At 58.4% G+C, this 22239-nt stretch overlaps 1 protein-coding gene across 5 annotated transcripts; it reads right to left on the reverse strand.

Annotated features, from left to right (window-relative positions):
* Positions 1–3540: 3540 nt before the first annotated feature.
* Positions 3541–19623, reverse strand: LOC130594377 (septin-4-like). 5 transcript variants are annotated; one of them, XM_057400220.1, is made up of 12 exons: positions 19556–19623; positions 10439–10732; positions 10103–10196; positions 9888–9974; positions 8206–8329; positions 7922–8056; positions 7716–7833; positions 7301–7402; positions 6827–6923; positions 6527–6689; positions 4265–4364; positions 3541–3994 (listed from the first exon to the last, which is right to left on the reverse strand). In XM_057400220.1, the coding sequence occupies exons 1-12, from the start codon at positions 19556–19558 to the stop codon at positions 3935–3937; spliced, it is 1377 nt and encodes a 458-aa protein (XP_057256203.1). In that variant the 5' UTR covers positions 19559–19623; the 3' UTR covers positions 3541–3934. The 5 variants fall into 5 exon arrangements, with proteins under 5 accessions (XP_057256203.1, XP_057256202.1, XP_057256201.1 ...); XM_057400219.1 differs by lacking the exon at positions 19556–19623 and adding an exon at positions 16175–16301; XM_057400218.1 differs by lacking the exon at positions 19556–19623 and adding an exon at positions 15487–15608.
* Positions 19624–22239: the final 2616 nt, after the last annotated feature.

Below are 22239 nucleotides of genomic sequence, written 5' to 3' on the forward strand. Positions count from 1 at the left end.
TTTCTGCCCTACGAAACCCTTATTTCCTTCTACTGCAACTAATGCCAAAGGCTCCACAGTCTGCAATGTCTGCAGCCAGTGCTGGCGCTGGCAAGGAACCTAAAATAGGCCATGGGAGAGTTTGCACTGGAGTATTTGCAATGCAGAATCTGTGCGCCATGGGAAGGCTGGGCTTGAGTGGGTTTGGGGGTTTTTAGTTTCAAATATGTGATCAAAATCACATGAAATGGAGCACAACGAAGGGTAGGCACAGGCTGAGACTATCATCAGAGCATCAGCGCAGGGTTTTGTCCTCCAGGAGGAAGGAGAACCAGGCTAAATCAGTCAGCCTGGGCTCAGAGGCTCTACTGGCTGTTCTTGGAGGGGAGCTGCAGGGAAGGCCACCAGCATGGAGATCTATGCTGGCATGCTGCAAACTGTGAGGGTAAGATGTGGGATGAGGCAGGTTCACCCATCCCAGCACCACCAAAAGAAGCACAAACATTCTCCATGTTGATGTTAAAAGGGCTAATGTTTGTGATGATGATTTGAGGCCCAGTGAACAGCCAGTGTTGGCATCACTGGCCACAGGTGCATTTCAGCATCTTCGTGAAGTTGATGGAGCTAGGTGGGACTGAGGCAATTCTGGTAAAGGCGGGACTAACCCCTTGGGGTGGTTTCCTGTCCCAGCTCTGACCCACAGCAAGGGGAGAAAGTGAACCAGGCAGCAGATGGGTCTGGTAGCTCCCCGTAAGGCAGCTTTTCTCCACAGCAGAGCTGTCCCAGCCCTTAGGCCTTTTTCGTGGGCTCCTCTGGATCCACTCCACCAGGTCCGTGTGTGCTTTGTGTTGGAGAACCCCAAGATGGACGCAGAACTCCAGGGGGTCTCAGGAGAGGAGAGCAGAGGGGGACCATTCCCTGCCTCGGCCTGCTGCTCACGCAGCTGGTGATGCAACCCAGGAGACACTTGGCTTTCTGGGCTGCAAGCGCACACTGATGGGTCATGCCCCATTTGTCACCCACCAGTATTCTGCAGTTCTTTGCAGGGTGGCACTCCCATCCATCCATGATGGATGAGGGGAGGCACAGGGGACTGAGCATGCCTCCATGGTGGGAGGAAGGCTGGTTTTTCAGTCCATTGCATGGAAGTAAAACAAAGCCTAAGGGGTAGCCAGAAACACAAGTAGTGGGCACACAGGACAAGGCTGGGCTGAACATACCCACAGCACCTGGGCTGTTGAGCTTACCTAGAGTGTCAGGTCAGGATGCTCATGGTGATGAAGGCATCAGGGCCAGAGATGTCCATGGGATGTCCTGGGGGGCCCTGAGAGCTCAGTGATGTGCCCAGCACCACACAGCCCAGCCCTGCAGGGTGCTGGGGGCAGGTCCAGCCCCATGCCCTGTGTGGGGTGTCACAACAAGCACCCAGGATCACCCCAACACACTGCCCTGTGCTAGACCCAGCCCTACATGAGTGCTGGTGCCCTCCCAAACTGAGAGCCCCACTCCTGTGCACCCTCCCCACTGCTGCTTAGGATTTGGGGGTCCCAAGAAGAGGCATCAGGTACTCTGTCCGGTGCCAGCTCAATTCAACAGCACTGTGCGCAAGATAGTGGGGTGCAGGGGGTATGCAGGCCAGGAAAACAGGGTGCAGGGAGGAATAATGGGGTGATACCCACTGGAAAGTAGCTCATCCACCCCGGTGCCACTCTGCCCAACCTCCCAGTGAAACCACACTAGGGTAACTGGGCATTGGTACTCACAGGGCCTAGTCCCTGCATGTCCCCCAGCAGGGCTCATCTCAGCGTGAGGTTGCAGGGATGCTGAGGGGCAGCATGTGTAGGGCAATTCAATCCGCGGGTCAGGCTCTGGACCCCCATCCACCACCACCCCTCCGATCCCCCCACGCCAATTCCCATCACAGCCCAAAACCAGCGATACCCAGGGCCATGTGACCCCAAGGCCGTGTATGAGAAGGTGATGAACCAGCAGCATGCAGGCGGGGAACCTCATCCTTTTGTTCCCCTTTCACCTGCAGAGCTGGGTCCCAAAAGGTCTCCCACACCAAGCTGGGTACCCCAGTGGGTGCAGCATATGCCCCCTCCAGTACCCATGTTGAGCCTTTGCCAGGGAAACAGGAGCCAGGAGCAAGAGGCCACATCACTGGCCACCATCAGCCCTCATCCTTGCCTGCCTGCCTGGGGCCATAGGGTGCCCAGCATCCACATGGAAGCAACTTAAGGTGTCAGACAAGGTGGGTCAGCCATATTTATTGAGAATGGTTGTGGAGGGATAAAAATATTTCCACTAGCTCTATAAGAATTTATAAACCTATACTCTGCTTATCCTTTAATAAATGCCTCTATGACCATCATGCGAAGGTAGGTACTTCTGTAAGAAAATAGCAAGATTAAAAAAAGGAAAGTGCTAATAGACCCTGTGGGGCCCTGCCCAAGGGGATCAAGGGACCCTCCAGTGGCACAGGGACATGGGTGTCACATGCCGGATGCTGCATCAACATCCTGCAGTATCCACTTTGAGCCTTGACCAGACAGAGCCCCCCTCAGCCAAGCTGCCTGGGTGCAAACCCCATGCCCTGGGGTGAACCCACCCAGGGGACCCCAGCAATCCCACTGCTCGCGGTTCTGCCTCTGCTCTCCAGCCTCACCATCCCCTTTCATCTCTCCCTCTACCCAGGGGGAGAGAGCAGAAGGCTGGCAGAGAGGATTCAGGTCCATCTCCACAGTTACTGGCCAGGGCTCACACTGGGGCCACAGAGCGGTGCTTTGCCAGAGAGCAGTGCAGATATAGACATCCTGGGGGGAACACAGGGACAAGATACAGGGCTCTGCAGAGCAGCAACACAGGTGAGGACATCCTGGGGGGACATAGGCACCTAACATTAGTACTCTGTGGAAAAGAAACACAGATGGGGACACACAGCAGTGATTTCCTGAAAAGCAATATTAATGGGGACATCCTTGGGCATCCAGTGATGCTCTGCCAGGAAGCAGCTGGGACAGGGTCATCCTAAGGCCACACAGGGACACTGCAGACAAAGAGGTGGCACCAGGGGCTAAAACACCAGTGAGGGACGATGCTGTTGCTGCAGGTCCGGAAACACCACCAGGACAGTCATTATTGCTTTACAGGGCAAACATCACTGGGGACCTGGCCTCTGATTTAGGGTTCTAAGAACTTTCTCTGGGGACTGTGATTCCCCAGTGCTCTCCATCCATGGCCCTTTCCGACACCAAGGGACACGGGATGCTCCCAAGGGGCAGTGCTCAGAGGGGACAAGGTCCCTGCCAATGACATAGGGCTGGACACTGCTGAGCTTCAGTTCATCCTTGCACCAGTGTTGGATGGGAGGCAGCCAAAGGCATCTGAGTGCCGGCTGCCACCCAGGCCAGGACAGTGGCTGCTCCTTTACCCCCTTGGTCACCTGCAGTCCTCAGGAACTGCTGACCCTCTGCTCCAGCCAAAGTCAGGGGGAAGCAACCCTGTCCTCCCCTCAGCATGGCAGCTGAGTCAACCCCATCCACCTCCTCTTCTCTGAAGCCTGGGCCAAGCTTAGCATGAAGGCTGTAAGCAGAGAGGCTGGAGGTGACACAGGGACAAGGGACAGACATAACATGAGGAGCTGGTGTCTCTCCCCAAAGCTGTGGGGGAAACAGGGAAAGCCAAAGCTCAGGAGACAAAGTTGTCCCCAGCCTGAGGCAAGGTGAGCAGCAACCTGGCCAGGCCAGGGGACCTCCAGACTGCGTTCATTGTCCCCTCACTGTCCCCATGGGATGGGTGCTGGTTGGTTGGATAAGGCAATACCACAACAGCTTAAGGTGGCAGATGCAGTCAGTGTTGTACTGCGTTTTGCAGCAGGGTCAGGGTAGGATGGAGAGTGATGCAAATGTTTCTGATTTGGGGCACGAGGAGGAGGAAGAAGAGGCAAGAGGAGTTAGTGTGAGTCCTTCATCTGCTTCTGGATCTTCTGGAGCATCTCCTGCATGCGCCGCAGCTGGAAGGGAGCAGAGAAGGGATCGGTGGGTGGCGTTGGTACCCCTCCCAGCTACGCCAGCTCCCATGCAAAAACCAGATTGGGATCATCAAGAACTGGGGCGGGGGGGGGAAGGGATGAGGAAGGGTGCTACTGCTTCACCTCCTCATCCTGACCTGAAGAGCAGCAGCTGCTGGGTTGCTGCAGAAAGGGTGGCGCCTCGCAGCTATGCCATTACTGGGGATAGGGACGTGGAGTGATCAGGGGGCCTCAGTCCTACCCCACGCTCACCTCCTCATCCTTCTCCCGAATGAGCTTCTCTGTCTCTGCATCTGGCACCGAGGAGATGACAGGTATGGGGAAATCTGTCCCGCTCTCCCGTGTCAGCTTGCTGCAGGCAGAGAAAGGAGGTAAGGATGCTGCCACATGGACATTCCACCATAGGCGCTGCAACCATGGAGATCCCAAACGTTGCAGGTACCCAGTACTCACTTACGCAGACCCTGAGCCCCCAGCCAGCATCACACTGGGTCATTTTCCAGGCAGGGGCAATAGGAGCAGTTTCATGCATTCCCCCCAGACCTCAGCATTACCCTGACCTGCCATGCACCAGTTTAGGAGGCACCACTACAGCAGTGGGTGCCAGGGACCACCTAAGGCATGGATCTTTCTCCATGCTCTCTCAATTTGGGAAGGATCCTGCTGGGTGTTCAAGCTGGGGTCAGACTCTCCTTACCCAGTATTTCCACCGCTGCTTTTAAAGCATCTTCAACTTGGCATCTCCCTTCTCTCCCACAGCCCCAGCCCTGCCCAGGATGGGCTCCCATGGCACCCCACTGCCCAGCCAGCCCCAGGGATGCTCAAAACCCCTTTTCCCAAGCATCAGCTCCCATCAGCCCATCGCTGCTGGAGGAAGCTGTTAGCATCCACCTGGGACAACCCCATTGCGCAGGACTGCAGCCAGCACAATCAATAGCTTCTCCCATGTTAACAGCAATGGGGAGGGACCAGCTCTCTCAGATGAATCCCTGTGGATGTCACGTGCTACCTCAGCGGGTGACAGCATGGGTGGGACACCATTGTAGCGGCTGGCAAGAATCACGCATGCCATCACATGCCACTGCCACGTGCCACTGCTGGTGCAAGGCAGTGATGGACACAGCGGACGTTGCTGGGTGGGTGGGCAACCCCAGCCCTGCAAGGTCCCGTTGTGCTGGGAGGACTGTGCCAGCATGTCCACAGCAAGGAAGGGGGCTTGGCTGTGGTTTGAGCTGCTTTGGAAGTCACTGCCTGTTGTCACGGCTCCTCACCACGGGGGGACCCAGCAGAGCACATCATGCTCCTTCTATCCCTGACAGCAAGGCAAGGCTTGACCTGGGCACTGACAATGGGACAAGTAGCTTCACCAGCCCAGGGCAGACTGTCTACCACTGCCTCCTGCACCCCAAAATCACACCCCTACAGGAGGTTAGAACACTGGGGTACCAGCCCTGCAGCCCTTCCCTTGGACAGCCTTTGGCTGGGAAAAGCTAGGTGCCACCAGACAGTAACACATCCTCCCAACCCTACCTTGCCTGGGTGAAACAGGGTAATGCCACCAGCACACAGAGTCCTCCCAGCATCCCCGGGGGTGCTTGCACCCCAGGGGCAATTTGTGTGGGCAGCAGGTGGGTGGCCACAGGGCTGCCTTACCCCGAGAGCTGCCTGGCCCTTACATGGGCACAGAAGGACCAAGACAGCATTGGGTACCAGCAAGTACTTTATATAGAAGCCAGAGGGGTGGACATGGGGGAGGGCAGCGGGGGCCCAGAGTGGCTCAGTCAGCAGAGCAGTCGGTGCAGCACAGCCTCAGTGCTGAGGGATGCTGCCTTCTCCGGCGGCACATATGGAGAGACCAGCTTAGAGGCACCTGCAGCCACCGCCAGCCTCCCACCGCTGCTTCAGCCCCCCACAACCCACAGAGCCTCCACTTGCTCCCACACTGCTCCAGCCCTGCAAAGCAGGGTCCCTCGTGGGACCCTCCAGCCAAGGGGTGGCTAAAGAGGGTGCAAATGACATGAACCCAGAACCAGCTGATTGCCTGGCTCTTCAGAAGTGGGATGCAGGGTCCCCCTCACTGCTGAAGCAACCCCAAGACACAACCAGCCACAGGGGACATAGGTTCCCATTTGCTGCTGGAGGATTCCCCCAGCCCTGGGAGGTGTGTAGGGTCCCCCCACCACTGCCATAGCATTCCCCCCAAGCCATCCCTATGGGGTTTCCCCTCACTACTGAAGCATCCCCCTAAGATAGACCCAGCCTTAAGGGGGACACAAGATCCCACTGCCAGAGCATCCTCCCCCAGCCAGACTCAGCCAAGTGGCACAGGAAGGGTCCCCCAATACACTGGGGTTCCCCACAACGCCAATAGGCTTTCTTACCCAGCCTTCCATGCTGCCCAGTGGACCCACACAAAAACCCAACCCATCAAGATCACCACTTGCAATGGGCGGGGGTCACCCCAAAGACATGAGATGCCACCCCCACCCCAGCACCCCACTCCTGATCCCTTACTTGCGGTTCCTCTCCTTCACTACCATGCGGGTCATGCTCTGGATGCACTGCCTGCGGTAATTCTCATAGTGGATGTCCTGCGTCACATCCTTGAGGTCCTGCATGTGGGTCCTCACCAGCATTGTCCGCAGCTTCACGAAATCAGAGTGGGATGGGTTCTCCACTGCAGGGGAGCCCGAGGTCAGGGGTCACAGCCAGTCCCCCACATTCCCCCAAAGGCTCTGGGACTGAGCAACGTGGAGATGGTGCACGCCATGTCCCCATCCCCAGTGGGACACTGGGGACACAGCGCAGCATTACCTTCCACAATGCCCCAGGGGTAGAGGCGCCCACGGATGCGCCGGCCTTTGGCTTCCACCACCGTGTTGCTGCCAATGACAGCAAAGGGAATGCTCTCCTGCAGGAGGATGGCAGGGGTTAGTGGGGCTTGGTCCTGTCTACCACAGCCCACAACCCTCCACATGCTTCTCAGCAGTATACAGAACCCATTTGCCAAGATACCCCAGAGCCCCGACTACAGAGAGCCCCAGGTGGGACGGCAAGAGTTGCAACAATGGGTTTCTCCACCCCAGCCTCATCCCACCAAGCTGCAGGTGGCACATGTGGGGTCTTGGTGATGCATCCCGATAGTGCAACATGTACCGACCCCATCATGTTGGGGTGCTGGAGAGCTTGCATTGCCCCAGAGAGTGTTAAGGGTACCCCAGGTTGACATCTCCTCCTGGCCTTGGGGCTCTGCCCCTCCAAGAATGGAGCTGGTGGAACCAAACCCACCTTCAGTGCCTGGTCCTGCAGCTTGAATTCCTCATCCTCATCCGAGTCACACTCGGGGAACTGGTAGAGTTGGATGCCATAGTGTTCAATGTCCTCACGGATCTGGAGGCAGACAGCCCTGCTGAGGGCAAGGCTCTGGCCCTCGGAAACAGTGTGAGAAGCACCACCAGTGTCCCACAAGCAAATATAAGACCCTGTTCCACCCAAACCCTTCCAGCCTGCAGCTGAGCACCAAGGAGATGTGTCCTTGATGGCCATATGGGCAACAGAGTCCTCTACAATGCTGCGAGCATGGAGGATCCTCCATGTCAACGTCTGGGCAGGGGACTAAGAAAGACCCCAGCTGAGCGAGGCAGGGCCACCAGCCCCAGTGCAGCCCCTTCCCCAGGGACCTGTTGGGCTGACCTCCCCTCACCTTGTTCTTCATGCGCTGCACCTCTGTTGGAGTCAGGGTGTCAGCCTTGGCCAGCACAGGCACAATGTTCACCCGTTGGTGCAGGGCTCTCATGAACTCCACATCCAGGGGCCGAAGCCTGTGGGGAGGAATTAAGTGAGCACCATTCCACCAAGTCCCTTCCCGAGCACCCCTACCTCATCTGCGTGGGCAGGGGCTGCTTGTACCCATGGCCATAGGGTGAGATGAAGTAGATGCAGCAGTGGACACGATTGTCCTGGATGTTCTTCCTGTTGAGGCCACTTTCATCACGGAAATACTGCTCAAACTGCTGGTCAATGTAGTCAGCCACCGGCTTCCAGCTGTAGGGACATGGAGGTGACCATGGGATCTTCAGGGTTCCCTTAACCCCCAGCTCAATGCATCCCATGGCTCAAACATTGCAGCCTGATGACCCTTGGGCATCCCACGTTCAGAGGCAATCCCTGGGGAGACCCACCACAGCACGTACCACTCAGTGTTGTTGACGGCATCACCAAAGCCTGGCGTGTCCACAATGGTCAGGCGCAGCTTGACACCCTTCTCCTCAATGTCCACTATGTGCTTGATGATCTCCACTGTCTGTGTGATGCGCTCTGCAGCAGCAGGAGACACATGAACAGTGGTAGTGGGGAGGGCACCTCGGGTGAGAGGCAATGGGGGTGATGCAGGGAGATGCTGCAGCCCCTCGGGTGTCACCCCTCACCCTGTAAGTCAGGGACAGCTTTGCAGGATCAGCCCTTATGTGCACCGGGGGACATAGCCAAGATTTGATGCACCATGCCATGGCCCCTGGCATCCATATGAATGTATACCCACCCCAGGGTGGCTGTGCCATCTCGACACCCCAGTTCCATAAGCAGAGGGGACTGCTGGGTCCAGGCATCACTATGGGAGCATTTTTAGCTCCCTGTAACCCCTATGCATGACCCCACAGTTTCAGGACTGTGCATAGCATTGGAACAGGCTGTCCAGGGCAGTGGTGGAGTCACTGTCCCTGGATGTGTTTTAAAGATGTGTAAATGGGCCCCCAACACAAGAGGCATGTGGAGCTGCTGGTGCAAGGTCAGAGGAGGCCACAGAGGTGCTGCAAAGGCTGGAGCAGCTCTGCTCTGGAGCCAGGCTGAGAGAGCTGGGCTGGGTCAGCCTGGAGAAGAGAAGGCTCCTCAAGGGGAGACCTCAGAGCAGCTCGAGTGCCTGAAGGGGCTGCAGGAAACCTGGAGAGTGGCTTTGGACAATGGCCTGCAGGGACAGGCCATGGGGAATGGCTTTAACCTGCCAGAGGGGAGACTGAGATGAGCTCCTAGGCAGAAGCTCTTCCCTGTGAGGGTGCTGAGGCGCAGGCACAGGGTGCCCAGAGAAGCTGTGGCTGCCCCATCCCTGGCAGTGTTCAAGGCCAGGCTGGACACAGGGGCTTGGAGCAAGCTGCTCTAGTGTCCCTGCCCATGGCAGGCATTGGAACTGGATGAGATTTAAGATCCCTTCCAACCCAAAGCAGTCTGATTCTGTGATCCTATGATTCTGTGTGGCATTTAGGGGACATGGTTTAATGGTGGACTTGGCAGTCCTGGATTAATGGTTGGACTTCATGATCTTAATGGTCTTTTCCAAATTGAGAGATTCTATGATTCTATGCCTCTCTACTCCTAGGACCCTTCCATGTCGCTGCGTCCCAAAGGATGTTGCTGTTGCATTTTGTAGCCACATGCATTTTGGTTTTCACTCCAAGCAATGGAAACAAATCAAACAACCCCCTCGAACCCCTGTGGATTTGGGCAAGTTTGGGCAATTTTATGCCAAAGACTGGCTGCAGCTGAAATGGCCCCGTGCCCTGGACCCCGACTGTCCACAGCTCCTGGATTTACTGCAGTTCCAGCCAGTCCATAGAAGCTGGTGCTTGTTTCCCCAGTGAGGACAAAGCCCCTGTGGGGGTGCCTGTGCCAGGCAGGGGGGTCCCTGCTGCCATGGAGTCATCCCCAGCATCAATGGGCAGCTGGCAGCGTGCTGCAGGCAGCATTGGAGACCTGGAGGAGCCCTGATGGGTAGGGGGAGGGGCTGCAGCTCCCCAGGAGTGGCACAGGGCTCTGCCACCCCCCCACCCCCCCCCCACAAAAGACTCAGAATACCCCATCTCTGGACTGCTCCTATCCTCACCTTCAGCATTTAGCAGCTTGCGGTCTCTGTACATGTCCATCAGGAAGAGGCTGTTGATTAGGGTAGACTTGCCCAGTCCAGATTCCCCTGGGAAAGAGGGACAAGGGTAAGGGGGGCAGCTGGTATGCTCCCACACTCCCTCCCACCCACTTCATGGCTTTTGGGATGCAGAGCAGGGTCAGCTTTCAGGCTTGGACACCCCCTGCCCCCCATACCTGTCACCATGAGGGTGAAGTCAAAGCCTTTCTTCACTGACTTCCTATGAACCTGATTGGGCAGTGTGGCAAAGCCCACGTACTCCTTGTCATCCTGCAGGCAGAGGGGACGTGGTACAGGGGATACCACCATCCTACCCCCTCTTCCCCACCCCAGCAGGACACCCCCTTCCTCCTGTCCCCCCAGTAGGCCCCCCAGGGTTGGAGCACTGTGGGATAAGGCCATGCCTGCCCAAACCCTTTGGCTGTGGAAAGTGAGGATGTCCTCCATTGTGACTCCTGCAGCCCTTTGTCCCCGTCCCCGTCCCCCCCCTCCCCCCCCGACGTGTCCTGCACCTCAGAGGAGTCATAGGGGTCGAGCTGCCCCCAAGGGCTCCGGGGCCGGTTGGGGCTCGGGGGTGCGGGAGCTGCGATGTGCTGCTGGACATCCAGGGGCTGAGATCGGGAGAAGATCCTGGCATCCCTCTCATCGATGTCAGGGGGGAGCCTGCCCATGCCACAGAGGGGGCGGCCGGGCTCCTGCCAGCTCTCCGGGGGCTCCACCTTCCTGGGGCTGTCAACCGGTGGGCAATCCTGCAGGAGCTGGCTCAGCTCAGCCTCCTCAGAGTCCTCCTTCAGGAAACGCTTTATCTGTGGACCAAGAGAGCAGGTGACACTGGGGTGGCATTGCCAGCCCAAGGTGGCATCACCCAGCTTGGCAACATGAGCCCCTAGGCTGCAGCAGCCATACACATGCACCTAAGAATGAAAGGGATAGGAGGAGAATGGGAACATGGCCACCACCCTGGGGACAGCCATGGGGATGGCAGTGAGGACAGCCATGCTCCCATGCATCCAGGCGCTTACAGCTTGTGGCACCGGGACAGCAGCTAGCTCCTGGCACTCCTGGGAACAGGGATGGGGACATTCCCCCTGAGCACCCTGCTGCTCCTTGGTGTCTTCTGGGATAACCAGGAGCCCCACACACCCCATGGCCTGCCGGGAGGACGGGGAGGAGGAAGAGACACCAAGAAGAGATGAACAGTGGTGGCTGAGGAACTGGCAGTGGGGCTGCACCCAGGGGGGAGGCAGATGGTGGCAGGGGTCTGCCTGTGCCCCCTGCCTGCCCACTCAGTACACATAATGGCACAAGGGGCTCCCATCCCTGAATCCCAGGAGACAGCAAGGGCAGGGGGCCTGACCCACAGCTGTCACCAAGCCCACATTCAAAAGGGTCCGGGCAGCACAACCTGTTGTGCAAAGGGACTACGAAACAGCACTGTTCTCAGGCTAAAGTCAAAACCACAGCACTACACCAGCTATTAAGAAGGAAAAAAAATGACTGCTACAGCTAAACCCAGGACACCCACTCAGGCTGTCCCCTCGCATGCACCAGGACCCCAACATCGCCTTGACCCAGATCTGCCCATGCTGCAGCTGGTGCCAGCAGCAAAGCCAGGCAGGGGCTGGGCACAGTGGTGTCCGAGCTGAAGGCCCCATGAGGTAGTGGGGCTGGGACAAGAGACAGGGATGCTGGGACTAGGACAGCTCCACATCCTGTTTACAAGCGCTGACGGGAGGAGGCATGTCTGGCAGCAGCTCCTGTGGGAACAAGCCCTCCTGCCAGTAGGCAACAGGGTCCCCGACACCCCACCGCAGCAACTGCCAGGAAACCCTAGCCTCATGAGCAGGGAGATCCTCAAATGGACGGCACACAGAGTCGGGGTGGGGGGCACAACGCTGCAGGCTCACGCCCAGGGGCCAGTGCCCCGTCAGTCAGCGCCTCAAAGTAAGAGCCCTCCATGGGGACACGTCCTCTCCTGTTCCGTATCCCTGCTCCATTGGTGGGGCGGGCAGCAGTGCCTGCGGCAAGGCAAGATGCACTGAATTACTGGGCTGGAAACAAGGTCAGGGCACTGCAGGGGCTGTGTGCTCACATGCCTGCCCCCCTCCTCCCTCCCCCCCCCCAAGGTGCACCCAGCAGCACAGAGGCCATGAGGACAGGCTTGCAGGGCAACCGGTGCCTCTATACCCTCCTCTCCCTCAGCAGGTTGATAGCAGCAGTGGGACTCTGTGATCACAGCATCCTCTTTCCCACTGACCTTGACCTGGGGGGCTCAGCATCAGCCCCCACCACAGCACAGCCCAGCCATGGGCCACACAGAGATGGGAGATAATGCCACCATCACCACCAAGCACTCCCAGCTCTGTTGTTGCTCCATCCCTCGGTGCTCCAGCCCTTTGGGGCTGTCCCTTGTTCTCCACCCCCAGAGAAACCGATGACCTCGGCAATGCTGTGGCATGGACAGCATTTGCACCACATCCTCAGGAGTCCTGCAGCAAGTGCATCCCCCAGGAAGGCTGTCCCAGGAATGGAGCACTGCTGTGGCACCTTCCCATAATTCTGGGTGCTCTGGGTCCCCCATCCCCATGTGCCCCCTCTCGCTCCGCTGGGGAGGGGGGACACTGTCTCCGTACCTCTTGCCCAGGCTGCAGATCTGGGCAGGTGGCCATGGCAGAGCTGATGTCACCCGGGTCCAGGAGAGGATGCTAAGTGGCACCAGCTGTGCAGAGGGATGGGGAGTAGCATTAGCATAACTCCACCCTGGGCAGGCACCACGGCTGGGGCTCCCACAGCACCCAGGCACAGCCCCTTTGGGGCGGGACCAGAGAGGGGGTCAAAGGAGAGGAGAGGGAGCCCCAGGGCACAGCCAAGTCCAGCTTCTGCCAAGTTGTCAAGATGTCAAGGACCATCATTAGCCAAGGAGATGGCAAGGTAAGTCCTTGGAGGGCTGCATCACCATGACCATTATCATCATCACCAGCAGCCCCCCTGGGCAGATCTTGGCTGCAGCCCAGGGGGATGTTCAGCCCATGGAAACACCTCCACCCTAGGACAAAAACCTTCTTCATCCCAGTGCACACCAGTCCTCTCCTGCTTCCTACCCTAGAGCCACCCCAGCAGGGCTCCACAGCCTCTTTGATGGGAGAAACCCAGTTTTCCATGAAACACTCTTTGAAAGCAAAACACTTTTGTGCCTCACAATCAAAGCTTCCCTGCACAGCTCCATGTTGTTGTTTTGGCTGGGCATGATGGGTCTGGCTGGGAAGGGCCCAGCTCTGGGCTGGGAGAAGCAAGGATGATGCCCACCACAGGATATCTGGCAGAAGCTTCAGCAGTCCTGCCTTGGCCTCCCCAGCTCATCTTTAGGGAAGCAAAGGGTTAACAGTGCCTCAAGAGGAGCTTCGGGTGCCAGCAGAGTCCCCAGCTCTCGATGTCAGGGGTCACCAGGAATGGTAATTCACCTTGATATATGTCAAAATGAATCAGAGCAGCTCAGGCACAGAACTGCAGCTGCTCAGCTGTGGAAGGGCTGCATTTGCCAGGAGAACGCTGAAGAGTACTGAAGCATCGGCTAGTGCTGGGACAGGCGTGATGAACCACAGGACTACCAGGCAGAAAGCGGGGCTTGGATCCTTCTGTGTCCATCCCCAGCATCCCTAGGTCCCAGCCAAGTTCCTCACCCCAGCGCTAGGTCTCCCCTCACACAGCTTTGAGGCCACTCAACACTAGCAGTGGAGACTATGCTGTTTCCACCAGCCTCAGCTGTCCCTGCGCAGCCTAGTCCCAGGGGAGCAAGGTCACCATTCCCAGCTGACACGGCACCTCCCTAAGGAGCTTCCCCAAGGCCTTGCAGCCCCTTTCCCCACCCATCACAGTCTGCAGCACCCCACCACAATCCCACCAGCCTGACCAGGCCCTGCACTCCATCAGCAGTGTCCCTCCAATTCCCCTTGCCTGGTATAGCACAGCTCTCCTACAACACCCACCATTTTCCAACCATCCCACTCCATGCTCCCAGCAGGAGCGGGGATTTACCACAGCAGGAGGCTGAGGCTGCGCTGGTGCTCCCATAAGCAGATTATGCGCCTGGCTGCATACACGCTGGCACTCAGCTCTCACCGGCCCAGCAGCTCCAGCAAGGTGACACACACGCTGCCTTGTCACACTGCATCACAACTTCCCACACAATGCCAGACCCAGGGCTGTGGCAAAGGCAGCAAGAGACAGAAGTCTGAGCTAGGAAAGCCACTGGCTCCCCTTTAGCATCTTTCTGCCTGGCACCACATTCCCATGGGGTTGGTTTTCCCAGCCTGTTTCTACAGGAAAAGGAAGGGAACATCGCAGAGAGGGGCTGTTCTTGTATTTAGGCTGGCCAAGGCATCCCCAAACTCACTTAAAGGTGACATCCTTGGCAAGAGGGCTGGAACTACGTGGTCTTTAAGTTCCCTTCCAATCCAAATCATCTTGTGATTTCTGTCTAGATGTGCCACCCACAATACAGTGTGGCTCTACTGTAGTGTAACGGCTGGGTAAACCAAGCACAAACACCCTGTCCCAAAGGAACAAACTCCATAGGGGGCAAGGGCACAGTGGCCCCCATCAAAGCCCAACTCTGCCAGGATCAGCCTGGGGAGCCCAGCTCTTCCCCAGGGCTGTTCCTGCTCCAACCTGCCCCCAGATACATGGGATGCTCATGCCAACATGCTACAATCAGAGTTTCTTACAAACAGCTCTCCCCTCCCACGCCATCAAAAGCATCCCAATTGGGAAACTGAGTCTACCAACAACTTTAACAGGAGCAGGGTGCTGGGCACCCAATGAATGCAGGGCCAGGCAGCAGTGCAGGTTCTCAGGCTAGGCAGGGTGGCAGCACCAAGCAGGTGAGCATGTGGGACAAGAGCCTTCCCAACACAGCCCTCTGCACAGCAGCTCCAGACCCATTCCTGGAGGGAATCCTCCAGCTTGGAAGACCTCCGAGCTCTTGCACAGGGACCCTGATATGGAACAATGTACAGTGGCTTTTCACAGCTGGGAAGTGACAACAGGGCCTGCCCATGCTGGAAGCAGGGTCACATGGGAACAGGCACTTCTCTGGATAATCTGTGGACTCCTTTGGGGACAGAAGGATGCAGCACCGGTGTCAGGGGCACCAGCTTCATCTCCACCAGTCATTCTGGTAGTATCCACACCCATCTCCAGCCCCAGCTAACCCCACGTGAATGGAGAAGGGAGCTCAACTCCCCTCTCAAACCTGGCTGTGGCTGCTGTCCTCACCCAACAGATGTTTCTAAGCCCAGATCTATCTATCCCCAAAGCCACAGTTTGGAGCCTTTGGGGAAGGCACTCAAGGGAGCCAGTTGTGACACAACACACGCCGCCAGCCACCCTCCTATCTGGTTTCACTGCATCCTGCTCCACTCCAGAGGAATGTACCTGTCCCACTCCCACGGCAGCTGCCAGGGAAGGATGGCCAGGATGGTCCCCAACAAGGGCAACTGTTCCAGTGGCCACAACCCTGGTGCCATGTGAACCACAGCCACAACACTCCATCACCATTCACCCTGGGCATGACCAACACCTCAAGGTCCCTGTGAGGATGTGGCTCCAGCGAGCAGCTCCTGGGGACCTGCCACAATCGAGGCAGGACAAGTGATGCTCCTGCCAAGGGAGGAAGGCTGGCGGCAGCTCCGGACCTTGCAGGTACCTGCAGAAATGGCTCCAAAGTGCAGTTGGGCTCCGGGTGCATGACAGTCCCCAGAGCAAGGCCAGTCCAGCCTGGCACCACCGGTGGGACCGCAGCCTGGGGACCTGGCAAAGGTACAGCTGTGTGACGGCTGCTGAGCTCGGAGCCAGCCGAGGACAGCCCCCGCCTCTACGCAGGGACACTCACAGGTCTCGGGGACAGTTGCAGGTGCCGCTCAGAAGCAGCGTCGCCTTTCCGGAAGGAGGTGGGGGGCCGCCCGTGGCGATGCCACACTGAGGGTCGGTGTCAGTAGGCGGTCTCGTTTCCCCCTTCATCTTTCCCCGTGGCCGGTTGCGGGCAGGTGCTGCCTCGCTGACATACGGACACCACCCCCCTTCCGCCCATCTGCGGCACCGGCGAGCCCCGGCCCGCTCCGCGCACGCCGCGCCGTCACCTTCACAGAGGGCACCGGGATGCGGGAGCGGGCCCAGCTCCCCGTGGAGGCGCGGGGCGATGCCGGGCAGCCCGGCCTGGCCTGCCCCGCCCCGCCGCCTTTCGGCCTTACCATGGTTGCGGAGCCGGGCACCGTCCGGGAGCGGCGGCTGCCGAGCGGCCGGGCCCCGCCGCCGGGATTAGCAGAAATAGAAGCCGGCGGGGGCGGGGGCGGGGGCGGCCCGGGGCGGGGCGGGGCGGGGCGCGGCACTCGGCACCACCAGCACCGGGCAGTGCCCGGCGGGTCTGACGCGCTGAGACAAGGCACCAGCACCAGGGCCTTGGTGCAGAGCTTTGGGTACCGGGATCTGCAGCAGGGACAGGGCATTGGAGAGAAGGCTTTGGCACCGAGTACCTGCACCCAGGACTGGGCATTGGCACTGGGTACCAGGACCTGCACCCACTGTGCACTAGGGGCAGGGTCCTGCCCCAGGTACAAGGCTTCAGCTCCTGGCGTTGGCTACCCTTGTACCCAGTGCAGCAGGGAGTGACTCCCGGGCAGTGAGCAGCAGCCCCTGGCACTGCACAGTGGCTACCAGGAGGCACCAGATGCTGCACACCAGCCACGGGGTATGCGGAGCACTTTAACAGAGTTGAGTACCGGAAACAGTGTGCCAGGCACTGAGCACCAAGCAAACACGCTGGCAATGCACCTCACATATTGGGTACCAGGGACCAGGCCCTGCACTGGGCATGAGGCACCAGATCCTAGCCTTCCCCCGTGGTCTCCCTGCAAAATCCCAGCCTTCTGAGCCTTTCCCAGGGCTGATGTCGGGCAATTCTGCCAGTGGCCCTGCCTTGACTTGGTTGCGACCGGCTGGCAGGCTGGAAATCTGGCAGGGGGAACCCCGCAGGCTGTCACCCTGCCCCCATCCCTATCCCATGCCAGGGATTTCAGCCCCTTCCCGGGATGCCCTGGCCCCAGGCCCATGCTTTCACAAGCAGTGAGTGCCAGTGGCAAGCGACTGTAGCCCCTTGTTCCCAGCAAGGGCAGGAGAGGACGCTGGCACAGCGGCTGGGGCAACATGGGGTGCTTGTGTTCCTGGCCATGAAAGGGGCTGGGGGAGTACTGGCCAGTTGTGGCCGTTCCTATGGTGTGTAGCTGGCAGCGGCTTAGCCATCCCCGAATTTCAGCCTCCTGTTTCAGCTGCCCACCGGGGCTGTCCTCATCCCCTTCATCACACCCCATGCTGGGGAGGTGACAAGGCCACAAGCACTCCCAGAGCATTCCTCTCATGGGCAGCTCTTCCTGCCTCAGTTTCCTTACCCCTAAAACAAAACTGGTGGTAACTTCCCAGCAGGAAAAACCAAATCTAAGATTCCCACCAAGTCTGGGTGGCTCCACAGGGACCATCTCAGCGTGGTCCCCAACTTTGTCACTGCCCAGGGCCTTGTTCCCCACCCTGCTACAGGGTCAGGGTGCTGCCAGATGGCTTTGTGTTCCCTTCATTCCCATAAACAACCAATGCAGGATTAGCAAGCAGAACACAGCAAAGTCCCAGTGGCCACTCAGACCCCATCCATCTGGGGTGGCCAGGCAGCAAGCCAGGGGCAGGCAGGGGAGGGCTGTTGTTTGCATCTCCAATCACCACAGAGAGTGCTTTTCTCCAGGATTATTAGGGATTACAGGCTCAGGTGCTCAGCCCCATCTTTCCCTGCCCTTCAAGAGCAGAGCTGAGCCCCTCAGGGCAGACTGAACATCGCTGTGATGAGCTGTGGGCGTTCTCAGCCATGCCAGCAGCAAAACCTGGAGCTGCCACCAGCTTGCTCCAGTAGCACAGTCACTTTGAGGCTGGCAAGCTGCAACCCAGGCTTTAGAACATTAAAAGCTGAAGGGATGAGCTGTGAAGCGGGAGGGGGGAATGCAAGGGGCTGCATTTCCTTGGCCAGGGGATGACACGAGGGGAGCAGGGATGACACTGAGGGAGGCTGGTGCTGCTTGAGAGGTCCCAAGGTCCCTGAGGCACCTCAGTCTCCCTTACCCTGGCTGGCAGCAACGTTAGCGGGTCCCAGCACAGCATGGACAGGCCGGAAAGCCACCACAATCCACTACCAGGGACCAGAGCTCTGTAATTACCATTGGAGGCTGAGTTATTTTGGGAAGCCACTATGCTGCTGCCAAAGCTGTTATTCCTCCAAACCAAAACAAGATGGAAATAACCCAGCCCAGGATGCTGCATCTGGGTGGAGGAAGGTTAACCCCTTGCCTCCTTGCTGCCCGCAGTGGGGGGACTGCCTGCACTCCCAGCCTGCAGCCTGCATCACCCCAGCATCAAGGTAGTCCTTGTGGCTTTGCTTGCACCAGGGGAGCTTCAAAGGGGAGGTTCAGTAGGGGAAGACTTGGTGTTGTAGAGGTCGCAGAGTGTCTGCCAGACATGGGATGGGGCTGAGGGTCAGTCCTGTCCTCAGCTGCTGGCGGGTTCAGAGGCCACATGTTTGGATGCTTTTCTGCATCAATGTGAGAAACTGCTTATTTTTAGCTATTCCAGTTGCAGTGGGTCCAGTTTTGGGTCCTTCCCCGTGCAGTGGCTGGGGCAAGGAATGCCAGCCAGAGGGGAGCACCTCACTGCTGCTCCACATACATGTCCCAGGAAGAAATCCCTGAAGGGTCCATCACAAAAGTCACCCCAAAGGACACGCAGAGGTGACAGTCAGGCAGGGAGGTTGCACTTCCCAGTCTCTGAAGCAGCCAAACAACCTCCAAGCTCGAGATAAACTCAAGATTTCATAGAGAGAATGAGCCACATCCTGCATGCTCACAGTGCCCCCCGAGTTCTGCTCTGCTCCATCCCTCTTGAGTATGGTGTCAAGGTGGGCTGAGGGGCTGTTCTCAAGATGCACCCCAAAAACCTGGGCTTTAACGCCTGCCTTTTACCTTCTTTCCCTTGATCAGAGCCTTACAGGCTGCCCATGTCTGGGTCGGGCCCTGTGCTTGACCCCTTCAGGGCAGCAAATAATCCCCAGACTCATGGGCTGGAGTCTCCCAAATCCTAAATCCACTCACCAGGGTCTCCCAGCAACCCCAAACCCATTTGCCAGGGTCTCCCCATCCTTGTGCTGGATCTCTGCAGGCAGCTCTGGTCCCTGAGCAGGACAGGGGAGGTCTGGGGACTGTGAGGGGCCACAGTCTCCATGTCTGGCTGGTGCCAGCCCCTAAGAGATGGGATGGTGGCACACCAGTGGGGACAGAGTCACAGCCATCCAAATGCACAAGCCCAGGTGGTCCCAGCCTAAGCCCTCACAGGCCCCCTGCCTGTGTCCACCGACCCCCCCCTGGCTGAGCTGTCCCACAACTCATCACGTCACCAGCTCCCCCCAAACCACTTACAAAGGATTCACCAGCCCATGCTGCCCATCTTCAGTGCCAAGCCTGGGGACCTGGTGGAACTGGGGAATTAGAAGCTTCCCAGTGTCTCCCCAAGCTCCCACCACACAGCCCCAGCCCATTGCTTACCATCTCCTCTGAAGCCTCTCTGGGAAAGGGTTGCACTGGAGCTGGAGGAGGAGAGCAGCAGAAGAAAGAATTATCTGAAGAAAGAAGTTTTCCCATTAGAAGCTGAGGTTTTCCAGGGACCCCACAAAGCCTTGGCTGTTCCCCGTTGGATCCCTGCCAGCAGGCAGCTACTGTCACTCAGGGAGGGACCCCACAGCACTGGTGCCCACCCTGCCAAGATGTGGGCAGAAGACGCGTTCTTCTTCCCAGCCGGTCTCCCAAATGTAACGATGCAGACGAAGATAAACCCAGAGGCCGATGGCTCATCCTCATCATTGTGGCCACAGCGAGATGTCTTGGTCTGGGCCTTGTGCATGCGCACCACCACAAGGCTGCTGCAGGGTCACCAGCAAGCGGTCCGATGACACGGGGTGCACCATGCACACCCTGCTCTGCAGCTCCACCCAGCTGGGCACAGGGCTGAAGCGACACTGAGGATCCTGTGGGGCTGGGGGCTCCCACTGTGGGGATGGGGGTCCCCCGGGGTCTTGTAGTGGCAGGGTACTGGGGTCCATGACGATCCAAGGGGTAATGGCCACAGGGGACTCCCGTTGCCCTGGTGTTCTGGAGAGCAACAGTGTCCACACCCGGCGTGGCATGGTGTCACCAAGGGCGCATTGGCAGCATTGTGACACTGGCAGGGTGTTTGCCCTTGTCCCTTCACCCGAGTAACATGGAACAGGCAAAGGGGCCACCCCGGGGTGGGAATGGAACCACTGTCACCTCCTTTAACAACCTCCCCCTGTCCTGGCCCCTCCTGCACTGAGACCGGGCATCCCCAGAGCAATAAACCATGAGAGTTCCCCAGTTCCTGGAACCCCTTCGGGATGCAGTCTCCCCCCTTCCTCTCCTAGCTGCAGCATCGCTAGGGACATCCTCAGGGACAACCCCCAGTCCCTTCTATGTCACCCCCTCCATGAGCTCCTTGGGGTCCAAGTTTTTCTACCTGAAGCTCAATCCCCTCCACCACCACCTCCCTCCCCCACCCCAAGAATGGAGATCCCCCACCCTGCAGACCCCAGTTTGGTTTAGGAAGGTGAGAAGGGTGGAGGGACAGCATGGGCCAGCCATGGGCCACCACTGTTCCCTGGGGCTTGTTTTACATCGATGGCAAAGCTGCTTCCACAGTTATGCAGCTCCATAACCTGCCAGTTGCCACCATAGGCTCTGCCATCGCGTGGTGTGACAGTCAGCATGGTCGCATGGGGCCCAGGGAGGGGAGCCTTGTGTCCCTGGTTGGCAGAGTGGGGCTGGGACAGAGGGTGATGAGGGAAGGACATGATGCTGCAGGAAGCACAGCAAAGCCATATATCCCTGGTGCTGGGTTTAAAAATGCCATGTTTACGTAGATCCAACAGAAGCAGCTGCAAGTGAGGTGGGGCTGGGTGGCCGATGGGATTCCCTGCATGGCTTTAACTCAGGGGAGCCTCACCTGGCCGGGACCAGAGTTTGTCCACGTACCTCTCACCAGCCCCGTCCACAAGGGGAGAGGGAGCTGGAGCAACAGCCCCTTCTTCCCACCCTCCCATCCTGCGTCCCTGGGAAAAGGGGAAACTGAGGCAGGCGGGTACCAACCCGCTAGCTTTGGCTTCAGCTCCTCGCAAGGGTTTCTGTGGTGACTTCGTCACATGCATGACCCAAGGAGGTGGCTTCTTTCCAGCCCAGGCTGCTGGAGGGACACATGGGGCTGTGACAGTAACACTTCCCTGCCCAAATCATGGAAAGACAGTTCAAACTGCTCCCGAACCACGCAAAGTGCCCAGTCCTGAGCTGGTAGGATCGATGCTGTGCACAGGGGACAGCAGAATGACTCCGGGAGCAGTGCCAACTATGACAGAGATCCTACAGAGTTGGGAGCAGGATGGTGGATCAGATGGACATAGGAAAGAAGAGATCTCAGGACATCTCCAATCCAGCCTCCAGCCCTGGAGTATGGATGAGCAGAGACATAGAAATGCTGCTGGGAAGGGCTCCTGAGGTCCCACCTCCCGTTTACTGCCAGGAAATCCTCCAGTGTGGGCAAGACTTCCTGCACCCAAGCATTAAGACCTGTCCCCCATATCCCAGTGGAGTTGGATGGCCCCGCCAGACCACAATGACCCTACTCCAGCTCCCCATCTTCCTCTACAGCTGGGCAAGCTGGTGGGACCCCAGCATCCCTTCCCCAGCTCCACATAACCCTATGGAGCTGGGTTGCCCTGACTGGACACCAGCGCCTCCTCTCTGCACATCTCCTCAAGCCTCATAGGGACCCCACTGCCTGTCACCCCTGCCCACAGGAAGGGTCCCTCTGGCACCAGTGCCCACCCTGCCAATATGTGGGGAGAAGCCGTGTCCTTCCCGCCCTGTCCCCAAAATTTACCCATGCAGATGAAGATAAACTCAGAGGCCGACGGCTCATCCTCATCATTGCGGTCACAGCGAGATGTCTTTGTCTGGGCCTTGTGCATGAGGGTGGAGCAGGGGGAGGCTCTGCCAAGCAGCACTGGCTCAGCCACGTCTTTGGCAAAGCCACCAGTGCCACTGGCCCCCACCTTGGTGGCACTTTGCTGGCCCGCCAGCAGAGGGGATGGACATAGGCTCTCCCAGCTCTCTGCCTGCAGCAAGGGCCTCTGTGCCAAGCCAGGCTTGAGCTTGGTCAGAAC

This window comes from Pezoporus wallicus, unplaced genomic scaffold, assembly GCF_028554395.1.
Source record: "Pezoporus wallicus isolate ANWC-B61680 ecotype Strahan unplaced genomic scaffold, APGP_CSIRO_Pwel_v1 contig_8716, whole genome shotgun sequence".
In the NCBI taxonomy this organism is placed as follows: domain Eukaryota; kingdom Metazoa; phylum Chordata; class Aves; order Psittaciformes; family Psittacidae; genus Pezoporus; species Pezoporus wallicus.

Coding starts and splice junctions, on each gene's coding strand:
- LOC130594377 (XM_057400221.1), bottom strand. CDS start 11,074: ATGGGGTGTGTGGGGCTCCTGGTTATCCCAGAAGACACCAAGGAGCAG. Junction 8,330..9,887: donor CAAGCTGCTAAATGCTGAAG/GTGAGGATAGGA, acceptor CTGCTGCTGCAG/AGCGCATCACACAGACAGTG. Junction 7,403..7,715: donor TGCAGCGCATGAAGAACAAG/GTGAGGGGAGGT, acceptor GTCTGCCTCCAG/ATCCGTGAGGACATTGAACA.